General features: G+C 38.2%; 1 protein-coding gene across 5 annotated transcripts in view; it reads left to right on the top strand.

Annotated features, from left to right (window-relative positions):
- The window catches only part of ZNF521 (zinc finger protein 521), a 333,149-nt gene that overhangs the window by 17,585 nt on the left and 297,112 nt on the right, over window positions 1–18,452 (top strand). For all 5 annotated transcript variants that reach the window (XM_027774205.1, XM_006154537.3, XM_027774206.1 and 2 more), the window contains one exon: window positions 15,955–16,134. In XM_027774205.1, the coding sequence (XP_027630006.1) occupies window positions 15,955–16,134 (180 nt within the window). The remainder of the gene's footprint in view (window positions 1–15,954; window positions 16,135–18,452) is intronic.

The following is an 18,452-nucleotide window of genomic DNA, read 5'->3' on the forward strand; positions in this document are numbered from 1 at the left end:
GGTTTACAAAAGAATTAGCTAACAAGGGGATGATTTTCTACATCACCACATTCTCAGTACAATTTGTCTAGAAGTATTTCCTTCTAGGCTTCAGAGAGGGGTGCCATGTTGTCAGGAAGCATACGTGAGCATAGAGTGTATGAGTTGAAGGAGAATAGGGGAATGCATCTGTGACTGCCTGTCAATTCCCAGTCTATGTCTGACTGTGTCCAGTCACCACTTTAATTTTATTTGAAACCCTATTTTGGGGCAGAGTGTCTGAAATTTCTTTCCTCTTAGCTTCTTCTCCAATCTTTCTGCAGTAAATCCCAACTGTTCAGTTTGTTTGATTTTAATTTCCTCTTCCCTTCCCTTCCCTTGCTCATTCAATCACCAGTCCTACTCTTTCTCGTTCATGAAATCACCCAGTCCCCATTCCCAGATTGCCTGGCTCTGGCTGTCCCTTTGGGCTTTAGAAACCCGGTCTCTGTCAGTGCCCGCTGGCTGACCTCAGCCCTCATTTGTCTGGTGATACTCTGTAGACACTCCTCTCTTTTTTAATTTTAACTAAACAATAACTGTCAGAAGGTTGTCTTTCTACACAAAGTCTAAAAACCTTGATACATCCAACCCGATGACTTTCAGATATCTACTTACACTTTTTTCGCCAACCTTAATGCTAAATGAAGTGAGAGAAATAGTAATGGAATTCGGACCGGGAAGAGCAAAGACAGTTGCGTGAGGCCACTTTTAATGAGTGGGATATCCTTAAATGATAATAAATGACAAAGGAAATTCCACATTGGGATCATTTCGACATTCTAGAAAACACTTACAAAGGGTATTAGGCTTGGGTGATAGTTTAGTTTTTGAAAGGTCACCTATGACCGTGGATGGACATCTTATTAGGAAAGATTTAAGAAGCACAGCAAGGTGCAGAGTTTGTGATGGAAGTGAGGACACAGACCATGGGACATGAAAGCATGACCTTGGAGATGCCCCACTCCATAGTCCAGGACCACCCAGAGAGTTTGAATGCACTACTCAAAGTCATCCCATGATTCTGTGATAGGCCAGGGAAGATAACCTCAATCCTTGGGTTACAATTCTAAGAATCACCTTTACTGACTGGACACATTCTAGGCTTTGGAAAGAGGAGAGACTTCCACGCAATCAGGTTCTTTTCAAAAGCCAAGATCTTGGGTCTACTGCTATGTGGGAGTCATCTTCTCTATTCTATCTTTAACTGACAGGGTCTCAGGCTTTTGGCCCTGACTGTGCAATCAACAAGTCATGGTGAGTACACGGGAGGGACTTTGTACCAAATAGACCTTCGTTTGATTCATGTATGTTATTAGCTGTGTGACGTGGAATCTTCCTAAGCCTCAATTTCCTTACCAGTAAAATAGTAAAATTCTACCTCACCAGGTTGCTGTTTTAGGTAAGAAACACAGGATGCTTGACCTATCTGGCTCTTTGCAAGCCACTAGCTGCTAACAGCTTTTTATTATGGATGAAGTTTTCTAGGAAGCCTTTTATCCTCTTTATGTTTCCCTTGTCTGCAGAGTCCTTAGGGGTGACACTTAGTTTTGTGGCTATCTTGCCTCTTGTGTACAGAAGAAAATATTATCCATTCTAGAGAAATCCTGGAAGGAATTGTATGAGCTTTTATATTCCACTCTTAACATTCTCTGCAATAAAAGGCAGGTAATGAAGCCGGAGGAGAGGCGGGTTCGCTGTTTATGGTAAACACTGCATTTGGGCACCTGCTTAATGTTTCCAAAGATGTTGTCCATTTATTAGGCCATCAGTAAATCCTGTGCGAGCTGTCATTTTCCCCACTTTTTTTTTTAGAGAGAGAGATTTTTGCTATAGAGTGCTTGTACTCGCTGGAGAGACAGAGACAGAGAAAGTAAGAAATCATCCCCTCCCTGTGGGGGTGGGGGGTGTATGGCCATACCACACAGTTCCTTCTCTGTTCTCCTCTCAGGATCTTGGGCATGCACCCACACAAACCCAGTGTGAATTTCAAGCCACTAGGTTTTGTACTTAGACCAAAGTCAGCCAAGTGGGAGTCCAGAGATGTAACCACTGTGCCACCTGTTAGTCCCCATCCTCCCCACTTTATAGGTGAGGGGACTGAGGCTCAGATCCTGGGCTCATCTAGTTAGTGTGGCTGAAGCATGAAAACACTTCTTGACTTGAAAGTAGGCAGTCTTTATTCCCATAATTTTTGAATAGAAGCCCGGGCCTGTCATAAGCCAAATCAAGAGGCAGAAATACTAATTAATCCTCTGGCCACTAGATCCCTCTTGTGTTTTTTATTTATTTTTATTTTTTTTTATTTTGGCTTTAGGCATTTAGATCAGAGTTCCCATTCCAATTCCATCTCCCCTCCCAAGAGAAAGTTACTTCTATAACAACAACAAAAAAATGTGACATTATATTAGTCATTTACACCTGAGAGAGCATTGAAAGCAGTGGAATCTGACAAATCCCTAATCGTGTAATTAAAGGCTTTGGCTTCTGATAGAAGAACTGAATGCCTCTGGAAGTTGATCTGGGAGGTGCTTTAGTGGTAGTAGTTGGTGGATGGAGGCTGGAGTGTGGGATCCAGGAGTTTTTCCTTTCCTATTGCTGGTGAAATCTCAGCACAACTACCTCCTGATACAGGTTGAGTAGACTTTCAAAGGTCTTGATGCTCTTACTAATAGGTCAGGAGGTTTGCTGGGGTGGAGCCTACCAGCTTGTTAGTTTAGGAAAAAGTGAATGGTAGTTGTGCCTGCAAAACTATACTGGTGCATCTGACTTTAGGTTGACTAGCCTCCTGGCATGCCATGATGGGTGTTAGAAATACCACTGTGTGAGGTGTAGGGGGTAAGGCAAACCCCTATTTCCCATTGACAGGTTAAGGCATTGTACCATCCTGAAGCAATATCTATTTTCTTTTATTTGAAATATACCACTTTTTGATACAGTTTTTCTTTGTTGGTGGGAGAGGTGGACTCATCTTTTTGGGATGGGTTGTCCCAGGGACTGTTGGGGTATTGATGCTGTCTCTGGAGGGACTGGGCGTGATCTGTCACCATTCCTGGAAAAATGAACCCAACTCTGACATCTTATAGCTCAGATCCAGAGCATACTTTTTCTTTCTTTTTTCTTTTTTTGGTAGTGTTGCTAAATGTAAATTTTCAAGTGTCGGGGTTTTAAAAATTATGAGAGTAATAGTAGGACTGACCAGAATAGTACCTTTCTTTTTCTTTTAAGAATGTAAGGTGAGCTCTGGTTATTTTTTATTTTTTTTATTTTTTGGCTTACTTCCTGACCCCATGCTCCTTTTCTACATGTATGTATATATGTATGTATGTATACATATATACACACACTGAAAAGTAAATTTCTGAATACACACACACACACACACACACACACATTAAGCCACATGGTGAAAAAGCCAAATAAATCAATATGGGTGTTTATCATCCATTTTTCCCTATGTGTGATTGATTTATTTTATTTTATGTATATTTGGATATTATCTGATAAAAAATCATCATTTCAAAATGTTTATATATAGCATATATCTGATACACATTTTTATCATACAGTATTATCTCGATAAGTCAGGATCGCGACAATATAAGTGGGGCCGTATTTCCACAAATGAATATTAATTTATAGTTACCAAGATAATGGCATCCACGTTCACGTTCAGTTCTATCTGGGTAGCTCTGTAAATTGTGTATTGATTATGCTAATGGCACTCGTGTCTTTATTACTTGTCTGCAGATACATGCAGATTGAATGCACATTTGTCCAGATTGTCTTTCTGTAGGGGAAAAATGCATTTAACAATTGGGTTTTTGGTGAGATTGTGTTAAAACTGAAGAAAACCACTACACTCATCAGGAACTAAAGGAATTGTTTTTGTGTTCTAAGATATGACAAATGCCGCTGAAGGGTTAAACATGATACTCTCACATTTCCTTTGCTTCAAATTCCTTAAGGAAAATGTAGAAATGGTACTGAATCAATAATGATCTATTTTTATAGTTTATTTTTGGTGATATGGCTTTATTTTTGTTTTGTTCATCAGGCTGAAGAAACTGTAGGCATTTAAGGTTGTATGTATTTTTAAATTTCTTAGCCCACATAGAGGAAGACAAAGTGAGTTTTTGCAATTATACATGAGTTTTCTTGTAGTTTGTAGTAGCTCATGAGCGAGCTGTAAATCACAGCTGCATTTTTCCCTCTATCTTTGTTATACAAACATCTACCTTATTTTATAGGACTTTCCTTTTTATCTTACTGAGTCGTCCATCGTGTTACCCAAGCAGCTACTTAGAAATCACGTTCTTATCTTTATGAGTAGAATCACTCTGTTTTAGTTTTTGTTTGTTGTTTAGTTTTTTGCCATGGGGTACAAGCATTTACAGAAGAGAGACAGAGACAGAGAGAGGGAAAGTGAGAAATCACAGTAGAATCATTTCCTACAAATGTGAGTAATACTTTCAATATGCCAGTTAAAAAAGAAAATAAATCCCATTAGAATTTGTTTTCACATCATTTTCTACTTTGTTTCAATGGCAGTTTGTCTGAGAATCATTTGGCACTGTTGAAAAAAAAAGCAGAAAACAGATTTTTATGATTCTAGGTGTTATGATTGATTGTTTAGTGGGGTATTAACTGCCCAAAATATTGTTTAATTGACCTTTACACAAACCTAGTTTTCCCAATCTTGTGAACTATATCATAACAGCTGAGAAGTTAACTTCCCAAATTTCAAAAAAAAAAAAAAAAAAGGAAAAGAAAAAAGAAAAGTAAAGCTAAGAAAGAAAGCAAAAGTGTAAAGAGAATGCGGTACTATTGGATTGATTTTTTTTTTTTCTTTTTTTGGAGAGATTTTTGCTATAGGGCGTGTGTGCTCGCCAGACAGACAGAGAGACAGAGAGCATGAAATCACCCCCCAGGGGGGATGGCCACACCGTGATCCCTTGTCCTCCATTCTCCTTTTGGGATCTTGGGCACGCACGCACATGCGCCCAGCGTGAGTTTAAGCCACAGTGTCCGGGACTCGGACCGCGGTCAACTACATGGGAGTCCAGCGACATAGCCACCACGCTAACTGCTAATCCCCTATTGGATTGATTTTTTGTAAATGAGATTGGAGTTCACTTTCTCAAAATGTGAAAGTGAGTAGTGTTACATGGTATCAGGACAATGTTTGTTACAAAATAAAATGTTTCTCCTAAGGTTCACTACTTGTTGAGACAATGAACACTTTCAGTGTCCAATTCAGATATATTGTAGCAGAAGTAAAAGCCCAGGAGTGAAGTATTTGACAGCAGAAATATTGTTACAATTTGATTATGTTATCTAAATAGCTGAAGAAATAACAGTTGGTAGAAATACTAGTATGATGGGGCTGGCAGGTGTCATGGTGGTTAAGTGTGCTGGACTCCCATATGGCCAATCACGTTTTGGGTCTCAGACCTGGCTGCTTGCTTTCTCATTTTCTCTCTCTCCTATTCTCTGTCTAATCAAGTTAAAAATAAATAAATAGGGGAGCCAGCAGTTAGCGTAATGGCTATGTCGCTGGACTCCCATGTAGTCAACCATGGTTCGCGTCCTGGACCTGGTGGCTTAAAATTCACGACGGGCACGTGTGCGTGCATGCCCAAGATCCTGAGAGGAGAATGGAGGAGAAGGGATTGCGGCGTGACCATCCCCCCTGGTGGGTGATTTTTCGCTTTCTGTCTCTATGTCTCTCTTTGTCTGTCTGGCAAGCGCACGCACCCTATAGCAAAAACCTCTCCAAAAAAGAAAAAAAAAAGTTCAATAAAATAATTATTTTTTAAAAAAGAAATACTACCATGATGTCTCAAATCGAAAGGTGTTTTGCCTCAGATTTTCTTTTGCTGGGGTAAAGTAAGGCATCCTAACTATGTTACTATAGTTGAGGAGATAAGCTTATTTTATAATGAGGGTTTTCCTAGACTAGACTCTTTAAAAATTCAAATATCTAAATCGTAGCTGCAAAACTTTCTTTATTATTTCAGTTGTCACAAGAAGCATTTTCAGAATACTTGGTCATTGTGTGCTAATTAAATGCTTTCAAGTAATCTGTTTTCTTCCACAATTTTTTTTAAAAGCAGTTTTAAAGTGTCTTTGCTATAGAGAAATTTGTACTTGAATACCTGGGTATCAAAATTACTTGATGTAATATCTTTCTTATAGGAAATTGAAGAAAGGTTTAGGATTGAGCACAGAAATGTAGAAGATGGTTTTTGTTTCTACAGGAAGTTAGAGACTATGTGAGATTCAGAAGTGTCTGTGTTGAATATGAAGGCATCAGAGTACTTGCAGGAGTTAAGGGTCTCAAATCTGGAGGAAGGAAGGTTTATGCCCAAACCAAAACCAAACGAAGCCAAAACAACAAAATGACATTTGATAGTTTATTTTATCTGAAAGTTCTAGGAAAAACTGACCCGGTAATTTCTTTCTTTCTTTCTTTTTTATATTAGGTTAGATTTTTATTAGGTTATTTTGTCTTCGCGTACCCATTGTAGTCTTCTTTCATCCATGCAGGGTCTTTCAAATTCATGGAAAATGTGTATTATGAAAAAACTATGCAGCTTTCAACGTTTTTCAAAAGTTCAGTTTCAAACTTTTTTGCACCAAGACAGTAGTACGTTAATTCTATTTTTCTGTGAACTTTTGAAAACTCCCTCTGTATTTGTCCTGATGATGTATCATCATCTTTGTGATTTCTTACCATGTTTTCCTCCACAGAAAGGCTACACACACCCTTTGAAATGAATGTTTTTATATATTTATTTTGATCTTATTATGGTCTAGTGTTATTACTTTGTTGTATGGAAAGAATCATGAACTATAAGTAGAATCATGTTACCTTACTTAACCTAGTGGTTAATGTAGTCTTTTTTTTTTTTTTTAAAGATGGGATAAGAAAATTAGAATCAACATCTATTTTTGCTTTCAGTTAAAATTTGCATTTATTTTTCATTGGCTTTTTTGTGTACTTGAAATAAGACTAAAGTACAAGGACATTACCAGACCATTCTGTGGTATAGTGGTTAAGACAGCTGGATCTTACATGACTGACTGCATGGTTCAAGTCCTAGGCCTGTCCCCTTGAAAAACACACTAGGTGCATGTGTATGTGTGCCTCAAATCTCAGTAAGCAGGAGAAATGGAGGAGAAGGGTTTGCAGCGTCACCATTATTTTCTCTTTCTGTCATTTTGACTACAAAAAAAAAAAAGCATCAGCACAGACCTCCTTTGGGCCTGGTAAGCTTCTTTTACTAGATTAAAAAGTTAGCTGGTGTGATTTTTTTAGTCTAATCTCTCTCTAGCTTGGGCATTTATTTGCCACCATTAGGTAAGTGGGAATATGCATAAAAGACAAATTCTGGGTGTGAAAATAGTTAGAAAATCATACACTTAATTTAAAATTAAGATGGTGTGGGGCTGGTAGTGGCATGGTGGTGAAGGTGCTGGACTTCCACATAACTGATCGTGGTTTGAGTCCTGAAGCTGGATCTTACATGACTGACTGCATGGTTCAAGTCCTAGGCCTGTCCCCTTGAAAAACACACTAGGTGCATGTGTATGTGTGCCTCAAATCTCAGTAAGCAGGAGAAATGGAGGAGAAGGGTTTGCAGCGTCACCATTATTTTCTCTTTCTGTCATTTTGACTACAAAAAAAAAAAAGCATCAGCACAGACCTCCTTTGGGCCTGGTAAGCTTCTTTTACTAGATTAAAAAGTTAGCTGGTGTGATTTTTTTAGTCTAATCTCTCTCTAGCTTGGGCATTTATTTGCCACCATTAGGTAAGTGGGAATATGCATAAAAGACAAATTCTGGGTGTGAAAATAGTTAGAAAATCATACACTTAATTTAAAATTAAGATGGTGTGGGGCTGGTAGTGGCATGGTGGTGAAGGTGCTGGACTTCCACATAACTGATCGTGGTTTGAGTCCTGAACCTGGTGGCTTACTTTCTCTCTCTCTCCCCCTCCCCCAGTCAAATTGAAATAACAGTAAGCCAAGACATCTAGGTCATCTCTAGAAATGACTCCACTAAAGCCCAGTTGCTGGCGAACACAGACATAACTCTCCTCTTCCTATGTCCACAATTAATCCAGATCCGAGTGGCTGCCCAACTTTTACTTCCTTTCTGTCTCTGACTTAGTATGCATCTGCTATTTCTTTCCTGGTTTGTGTTGTAGCCTCTATACTGGACTCCCGATTTCCAGGTCTGGTCTTTGTCCAACCAGTCTCTTCAGTTACTAGTGAAGCATCTTTCTAAAACGTCAATCAGATTGGTGACTGACTTCTCGTAGTGCTAAGGTAAACCTTAGACCACTTGCTCACCGTAGTTCCTTCATGATAAGCCAGTTTCTAGCCCAGTTTCTGCTGTGGCGCCTTCGCTTTCCAGTCTACCCAGCACAGAAATCCTTGCACTTCCGTGAGGGCATGTGTTGTATTGTACATCTGTGGTTTTACTGAAGAACCGTTTTGCTTCTCCTCAAAGTTATCTGTCCTGGGACCAGCAGTTAGCGTAATGGCTATGTCGCCGGACTCCCCTGTAGTCGACCGCGGTTCGAGTCCTGGAGTCAGTGGCTTAAAACTCACGCCAGGTGCATGTGCGTGCGTGCCCAAGATCCCAAGAGGAGAATGGAGGAGAAGGGATTGCGGCGGAGCCATTCCCCCAGGGGGTGATTGCTCGCTTTCTGTCTCTCTGTCTCTCTCCATCTGTTTGGCGAGCGCACGCGCCCTACGTCTCCAAAAAAAAAAAAAAAAAAAAAAGTTTTTTTTCCTTTAAAAAGGAAAAAAAAAAAAAAAAAAAAAAGTTATCTGTCCTTTAAAATGGAGCTTGAGCTCATCTTCTTTGGGTAGAATTTACCTGCCCCTTGTAAGTAACTCCTTCATGTGAGTTCTGTCAGTGTTCCTCCTTCTGCAGTCATGGTCTTATAGGACTTACTCATCTGTCTCTCTGCACTAGCACTTGACAGGCCTGCTCATGTCATGACATATCCAGAAAATGCTAAGTTTTTAGTGGAAACATGGATAAATGAACTAAGTTGCTCAAGGCCAGGGGAAATAGACTTGTACCTTTGGTCATTGCAAGGTACAGAGCTGGTCACATTGAGGGCTGAAGGGATCAATGTCCCTGAACACCTGAACCAGTTTTTGACCTACCCATTGGGGAACTGCAGCAGATTGTAAGCTCTTTGGATGGGGACCAGGTAGTCTTAGGCTGTACTTTTCGGGTCCTAACCAAATGCCTATTAACCTCATAGGTGCCCAGTAAATATTTGTTTACTGAAGTTGGGACAAGGCAGCCATAGTATTGAGTCTCTGGGAAAGTCATGACATGGTTTTCTATGCAAAAGTGCATCATGTCTTTCCTAACGACCCAATATTTTTTGGAAGTTAAATTACTTTAAAGTAGGAATATATTTTTTGTAACTACTATTTATATGAAAGCTGGAATTCTGTAGTTTTTTTTTTTCCTTTTGTGTCTTTTACTGAATTTCATGTTAAAGAAGGGTTAAATAGAAGAGAGAAATTTGGGTAGAGTTTTCTGATTGGAAGAGGAGAAACTTTTAATTTGGTTCCAAAGGGTACATGTGTATATGTATTTTTTAAGCCTCTCCCAAGGCTTATTTCCTCCCACTCGATATCCTCCTACAAGGAATTTCATTGTTGATAGAGAATGGTAATAAATTCACGTTGGGCATGTTCTCCTTGATAATAGTACATCTGTGATGATTTCTCTTCGTCTTCAAGGACCATGATAGATCTATAGAACAATCAAGCAAAACCACAGAAATTCTAAACTTCAACAGTATGATTTTTGTTTAATATAGAGATAATTCTTTCTGTCTGAGATTTTATAGACAAAGGAAAGAACAAATAGATGAAAGGAATTTTTTCTTTCTTTGTAAAACAATTTAATAACTTTCAGAGCATAGAGTGCTTCGAAAATAAACATTGCAGAAAAAGTAGAAAGGTCGTATTTTCATCTTTGACCACATGAGCTTTGTGAACCTGTTGGTGCCTAGCCTGGGCTCTGGGATGGCCAGCCTGCCTGCCAGGCTGAAGTCGCTGTTCTGGGGTGCTCAGTCTTGGTCACCCCACCGATTGCTTTTGTTTTTGTTTTGTTTGTTCATTTACCTTCAGCTGACGGTAAGAAAAAATGAAGTGGCAGACAGCAGGCGAGTGTGGGGCAGACGACTGCACAGTCTGGTAATGCTGTATTCCGTCATTACAGCGTGCTTGCCGTTTTCTAACAGTGTGCAATTTATTTTCCCTAAATCTGCTTTCATCTTATGGGATTTCAAGTTAGAATGCATATCTAGAGCCCAGAAAACACAAAATAATGATCCCGCCTTTTGGTTTATGAAAAGTAGGAAGGGTTTCTGCTCCTTGTTAACTCTTTATAGCCCGAAGGTAATGTTTCCTCTGTTCTTAAACAGGATAAAGATAAGTCAGTGACTATGGTCTGGGCACACTTACAGGGGTCGAATGCTTTCAGACATGGCTCACTTTCGGCAGACATGGAACTTTTAAGTATGTTAGTTAACCTAGAAGACAAGATGTGTGTCTACTCGAGAACTTCAAATATCACATTAGATGATTAATTATTTGCACGTGACGGTTGTTAACCTGAGGTACATCATTTGTTATGATTTGGATAGATTTGAGTGTGGAACATAATTGTATAAATTATTTGTTTACTTATTTAGTATAGAATTCCTGAATGTAAGATGCTGGGTTATAATGATTTATTTAAATTTTATTATCAGAAGATATCCTTGGAAGGAACAACTTAGGTAACTTTCTGAAGTAACAAAAATCTTACACTTTTACTAGACCATTAGTGTTGTAATGTTGGGACCACTTTCTCCTGAGTGTTTATTTTGTATAGTTTTAGGAAATTAGGATCAAGGAGGTCACAGTCATTGTTGTAATTTCTTGAACTCGCTTGGCACTGTGTTGGTTGACTTAAGATGGAGTAATTCATACCATAGTTATTTAATTTGGTGAAAAGCTGGCTATACCCAGAGAACAAACTGTTAGGAAATGGTCCAGTTTTAAGTATGCATGTGTATAAGTGGAGTATTTTGGATTCATTCATCTCTTGCCAATCCCACTTGTTAAGTAATCTTCTTGCATTCATGTTTACATCATCCTTAGAATCTTGTGTTCCTGCCACTCTCATAAAAACTTACTCTGGTTTTTAAGGTAGGGCTTCATGTTGGAATTAACCAGGAAAAGCCTCATTTATATCTCCTGCAAGAAAGACAGAGGGCCTGCACTGTGTACTGGCTGCCAGAAGTTTTTATAGTAATACTTTGTATCTAGGCTCTGGCTCTTACCATTAAATGTGCTTTTTATAGAGTACCAAGTTATAAATGTAGTGCAGCTACGGCATATTAATCTTACTGCAGAGATTTAATGAGGCAGTTGTTTTGCGATGGACACTATTGGGAGCAGAGAGCGACAGAGTTTTACTTTACCACTGAGCTGCAGAAATATTCCTTGCCTGGTAATAATTATAACCACATGATCTCTTAGTTTTTCTTTCTTTTGCCAGTGCTTTTCCATGCAAAAGTGGCTTGGAAGGAGGTCCATTTCTAGGCAGTGAAATGGATTGGAAATTGGGCTGTTTTCTCAGTAGTTTGACATTTTAGCTTTGATCAGGCAAGGGATCCTTGTTGCACAGAGAGAAATATGTAAGATGAGTTTCAAGAATACAGATAGTCTTTGCCAGTCCACTGAGATGGCTTTTAGATATTCATTACTTTTACTTGACTTTTATATAGGTTATAAAAAGTAAATGTGGTGAAACCTCATTTTTACATGGACAGAATAGAATTTCTGCTGGTTGGCCTTAAACTGATCCCACACTTGAAATTAATTGAAGTCCATGGGTTTATTGCTTCCAACACTTTTAAGCCAGTGCAGTTTTTCATTTTCCCCAAAGTTGTAATTTTATTAAACCAAGTTATAGCAATAACAGTCCCTATGAAGAGGAGGATGAGAAGAAGGAAAGAACCACCTGCCAGAGAATAGAATAAAGGGGAAAAATCATACTTATTTTAAATTTCCATTTATGAGTGATATTAACCAAATTAGAAACAGAAAGCTGCCATTTATTTTCGTAATGGTGTCTGTTTCAAGCTTCAGCCTTGTATTCAGATCAAAACACTATAGATCCAGTCCTCCACAGCACCCTTGTGAAGGGATGAGCTGGAAAGTTGATTGGACAGGGGAGATCATTGGTGATGCATGTAGCATGCTTGGGCGCCATCCTTTAGGGCAGGGCAGGGCGAGTGGTGTCTGTAGCTCTGAAGGGTTTTGTTGCAGTGTAGGTGGTATGGGGGTATTTATAAATACTGCCCTTTGGGTAGGTTTATAGCACAACAATGGAGCTGGAAGAACAATTGTCCTTCATGCAGTGATGGTGGGGGCAGGGCAGTGCTTACAGGCATGGACCTTGTATTTATAATCCTTTAGGTTGAAGTAAGAGGTTTGAATGGCTAGCAGAGTAATACAATTATTTTTTATGATTGACTCTCAGAGGACTTTATAAAAACTACATCATGAAGGCCATGTGCAATTATTGAAGTGTGGCCACCTGTGGGAAAGAAATGGTTGACAATGTAAGCTTTCTAGAATCTTCCTGCAACTGGCATTAGGAATGAAAACCCCGAACAAAAATAAATATGTCTTTTGAGTGGGCAAGAAAGAATTTTTCTTGAAAGTAGAGGTTGGAAAAATCTTACAAGGAGAGAGACTGAGATTCCAGTACTCATTACACCAAAGCATCATAGGCTATAATCGAACCCACCTCCCAGAGGGTCTCTCTTAAGTGTTGACCTAAAAACAAATTCGCCAGTTGGCTGGAGCATGCATCCTAAAGTTGCAGCAGAAGTGAATAAGCTTGACTGACTTCAGTCCCTGAAGAGTTCTATCTGTAAATGCAGAAGTGGAAGCAAAAACATTTTTTATTAGTCTTAAAATGACCCTCATTTTAATAACTAGCCACAGTGTCAGAAGCATGGACTGGGGTCATTCTTTAGCTTTTAAGAGCTAAAGTAGTATGCATTCTTATTTGTTTGGTATTGCATTTTTGGTACTGGATTTGTGTAAAGTGTTCATATTCTTGAATAAGGGAGTTGAGTTTTTATCATTTTTCTCTGCATACTACTTAAAGTATTCAGAGAGTCTCCTTATTTAAAAACAAACAGGTCTGCAAACTTGACGTGTAGCATTTAAATAATCATCTTAAAATTCAGACCAAACACCCACCTTTCCCTGAGTGCTGTCAGTTTTTTTTTCTTTTTTGAGAAACTGGAAGTCATGCTGAACAACTAAGTACTCAGTGTCTGCTTGCTGCTTCCCAACAAGTGTTTAATGGCAGGGGGTCAGTTTGCCATAGTTGGGGCAGTTATTTATTTTTCAGAACTGCTCTCTAATTTGGCAGGATTTTACCACTGGGCTTTAGTTTGTTGGAGATCCTTTGGAATGTTACCTGAATGTTGCCTCTGTAGATCTGGGTGAGACATTTGAAAGCAGTGAACTCCAATGTGATAGTTAGGTCATAGAGTGGCAGTTTTGGAAAATGTAGGCTTGTAGGTGCTTTTTAATTTGAAGGTAACTGGCCTATTCCTGTTTTCAAAAAAAAATACCAGTAAAGGACTTTTTCAGGTACTTTCTTCTGTTTTCCCTTCCCTTCCTCACCACCACTAAATAATATTTACTAAGCACTCACCTGGACATGATGCTGTGCTGGGCAAAATGTAAGACAAGCACAAGAGATCCTGTGAGTACTCCCTCAGGAATGAGCAGTAGAAATCCCAGTATATAGAAATGGGCATTGTGTAGAGTGTTGAGATAATAATTTTCCAGATGGCAAATCAACCCAAATTACCCATTTACTTAAACACTGTGTTCTTTAAAAACAAAAAACAAAAAAACCCCAAAAAACTAACAAACAAAACTACTTGCTCTTTAAGAAGAGAATTCTGCTTTTGTCTGTTTATTTTTATCATGAGTGCCAGAGATTCTTATATATGTTGAGATATAAGTTGATTTCGGCATATGTGAATCATTTGAAGGGTGGTGATAATAGTCAAGTTTATTACTGATGTGAAGAAAAGACTCGACACAACTGCCAGACAAAGAAGGATGCAGAACTTGTAGAAGTCAGGTTCATAGATGTGTGTTACATGCAAGCGAGCAGAAAGTGCTTTCAGACAGCAGGATGGTGGTGTGGTGTCATGTAGGGTCTTCTCTAAGAAATAAAGGCTAATTTTGATTCTGTGGATTCTTGGTTGTAATATTTCAGGTATTTTAGAGACATAGTACAAATGTTAAATATACTTATATAAATCATCACACTTATTGTTGTCATGTTAAAATTAATATTGTAATCATATAAAATGATTATAAATAATGCATTACATATTTCTTAGGCATCTTGATATAACTTTTTGTTTTTAAAGAGGTTTTTGTCTTAGGGCATGTGTACTCACTGAATAGATAAAGAAAGGTTTTTGTCTTAGGGCATGTGTACTCACCAAATAGATAGAGATACAGAGAGAAAGACAGGGAAAGTGAGAAATCAGCCCCCCTTCCCCAGGTCGATGGGCATGCCACAGTCCCTTCTCCTCCATGCTCCTCCTGGATCTTGGGCACACATGCACATGTACCCAGCATGACTTTCAAGCCACCGGGTCCAGGACTTGAACTGGGGTTGGCTATGGAGCCTGCAGCGAAGTAATGACCACCATCGGCTGGCCCCAATATAACTCCTTGTAATTATTTCATTGACTGGTCAACGGTCTTATAGAAAATAGAAATCTCTAGTTTGATTTTACTTTTTTAAAATTTCTGACTTTGAGGACTTTGTGCTGTTAGAAATTAGTGTTTCATAGATAAGTCACTGATCATATTAATCCTAATTTTCCTGAAATTAGGGATACTCTTTCTCTCTTTCTAATTTGTACCCCTGCCCCCATTCTCTCTCCTTCCCATCTCCTTCTTTGCTTTTATGCAAAAACCTACAATGATACCAGGGTATTTTGGAGAACTTCTCTAACTGGATTCAAAGGACAGCATTAATGACCAACAGGTGTTTATTACCCCTAAATAAAAGCAATATGTTTGCTTAATTCTTTATTGTCACTGATGTTGCTGCATCATTCTTAGGGTAATATGAAACTATTTTTAATTTTCACAATATTTAACTTTTCAATATTGATAATACCAGCTCAAGTTGTTGACTTGATTATAATTTATAATTGCTTTTTTTTATGTTTTGTTTCTCCTTTTTAATATAAATTTACACTCAAATTTATAAGAATGTTATGCCATGTGGTGGAGCTTATTTTTGCTGTTGCTGTCTAACAAATAATGGAGTAACTGTGTTTTGACCAGTTTATAAGTAAAGGTCGATTTTGTGCCTATGGTAATGTATTACACTTAGCTTATTCTAGACATTGGCTAATTTTGGTAATTTTCAATAAAAAAGTATATTTAGCAGATAGGAGTTCATTCTTAAGCAGCTTTTTTTCCCTTTGTATTGGAGACTGTTTAATTTTAAAAGTGATTTATCTTTCTCTTTTAAGCGAAAACTGCTAACAGGCTGTGAGAAAATGTTAATGTTAATCTTACATTAATCTGGACAAGTTATTTGAAGGGAGAGGTACAAAAAGGGCTAGGTAGTGAGAAAAAGGAAAAACTCCTTGAATAATCACAAACTGAAACATCTTAGGAAAGGCTCACTTTTGATTCTTCTGTAGTAAGATCTGCATGGAAGCCCTCTATATTGCAGCTTCAAGGAAAATGGTGTTTCCGTTTTTGGTAGCAAGAAGATTAAATGTTACTTTAAATGTACCTGTCTTTAAACCCTGTACTTACAGTCCTGATTTTCTTTCAGACCCCAACTGTAAACTTGAAGACAAGACTGAAGATGGAGAGGCAATAGATTGTAAGAAGAGGCCGGAAGACGGGGAGGAATTGGAAGATGAAGCTGTGCACAGCTGTGACAGCTGCCTCCAGGTGTTTGAATCACTGAGCGATATCACAGAACACAAGATTAATCAATGTCAGCTGACAGGTAAACAATACTTATCACTTCTTGCCTTTCCATACTGTTCTATTTCTGATTTTCTCAGTTTGTTCCTTTATGTCTTTTTCTCTTCGAAGTATGTTACTCCTACTCTTGAATACCTAGGTAAGTCAAGAGGTGCTTTTGAAAGAATGTTAAGATGATTGTTTGGGCCATTTCAGTGTCACAGTTCTTAGATTTTGTATTTTTTGAATTGGATCTATTTGAATAGCTAATGGAAATAGTTTCTTTTTCTTTTTTCCTTCTTTTTTTGGAGACATTTTTGCTAGGGGGTGTGTGCACTCACCAGAGAGACAGAGAGAGATGGAGAGATTGAAAGTGGGAAATCACCCTCCAGGGGGATGACCACACCGCAATCCCTTTTCTTCCATTCTCCTTTTGAGATTTTGGGCACACATGTACACACACCCGATGCAAGTTTTAAGTCACTGGGTCTGGGACTCGAACTGTGGTCAGCTACATGGGAGTCCAGTGCTATAACCATCTGATGGTCCTCTTTTTCTCTTTTTACCATATGGTGCCACTTGTGAGAGAAAACCTAATAATGGGTGACAAAAATTAAAAAAATACATTTGAATACTTTTTGAAAAAAAATTGACATACATTAACTTATTTTAGCTTAATATCATTTCCTTCAGGAAACCTTCCCTTATTTCTCTCTGCCTATCAAGTACCCTTTGATGTTCCCATAAAGTCTGATACTTATTCTGGAATACCATAGTTCTCATTGGATGTGTTCATTGTTCCACGCCTCTCATTAGACTGAAAGCTCATGGTTGTCTGGAGCTGTGTCTTATTCATCATTTCATTATCTGAGCTTTGCACAGTGCCACCCTGCAGTGGGCACGCACTAAGGCTGGGAAGCTCATCTGCTGTACAGTTCATGGGATGAGTCAGATACCAAATAACATGAAGCGTACGTAGCATGTTCAATTTAATGACTGACTAAAACTAAAGCTCAGTTTTCAAATATCTATACTGTGTAAAATATACACTGAGGGCCAGCAGATGGCATGGTGGGTAGGGTGCTAGACTCCAAGTCCCAGAATGATGACTTAAAAATCATGCTGAGAGCATGGCCCCATGTGCCTGAAATCCCAGAAGGAGAATAGAGGAGAAGGGATTGCAGCATGGCCGTTGTCCCTGGGAGGTGATTTCTTTCTCACTGTCTCTCTATCTGTTTCTGCCTCTGACAAGCATGCATACCTTATGGCATAATCCTTAAAAAAATAAAAGAAGCATCCTGTAAGATTGCACTCTTGTAAGAATACACTGTGTAGGCTTGGGCAGAGTGGTTGAGAGATATGCTTTTTTCCTTTTGCAGGATACATGTCATTTTTCTCTTACTAGTTGAACCTGACCTGCTTTAATGTGTGTATATTTGTGTGTCACCCTTTTTCCTTCTTATTTTCCTAACACAAATCTTTCTTTAATTAACTGTGTACAGGAAATGTATTTACTAGACAAGTGGTTCTCCAACAGTTTTCCATGGAATATTTATGTTTTGGTAAGATTTTAATGGGTGTTCCATTTTAACAAGGTTTCCTAAACAGATCATTGTAGAAACTTTGGATTAAATCCGGTTAAATAGGTTTCTTTATTAAAATGCATGTAGCCCTTCTCTTCAAGAAGGGATTAAAGTGAACGTGTTTATTAGTCATAGAATCTTTTTTCTTTCAAAAAATCTATTATTGTTCTTTGGAATATAAGTTTGAGAATTGTTGTTGCCTTTATAAAGATGGACCATCTATGTAGTTTTATAATTTCTGTGTGCTTTTTTTGGGGGGGTGGATAGCTTTCATTTGCTACAATTCCAAACTTACAGAAAAATTATAAAAATAATACAAGGATATTTTATATAACAGCTGATTCATCATTTGCTTACATTTTGCCTCATTTACTTTATCATTCTATCCTTTTCACTTTGATTTATCCTTTCTTTCTTAATCACTTGAGAGAAAGTAGGAGACATTATATCCCTATAAATATATCCCATGTATTTTCTAAGTTCAGATGTATTTCTATATAACCACAACATATACCCCTAAATCAAGATAATTAACATGTAATACCAAGAGATAATATCTAATATCTAATCCACAACCCAAATTTAAATTGTAGCAGTTGTCCCAGTAAAGCCTTTTATGGCTATTTTTTTCCCTCCTTATTTGAGATTCAGAATCATGAATAATGTCATCTAAAAATTCAAAAGTAATGGTAATATGAATAAACAAATGAACAAATGAATAAGAAGGGAAACTGTAGTAGGCCAACTAAGAAAAAAGAACTTATGAAGTTACGTAGTT

This window comes from Tupaia chinensis, unplaced genomic scaffold, assembly GCF_000334495.1.
Source record: "Tupaia chinensis unplaced genomic scaffold, TupChi_1.0 Scaffold000414_1, whole genome shotgun sequence".
In the NCBI taxonomy this organism is placed as follows: domain Eukaryota; kingdom Metazoa; phylum Chordata; class Mammalia; order Scandentia; family Tupaiidae; genus Tupaia; species Tupaia belangeri.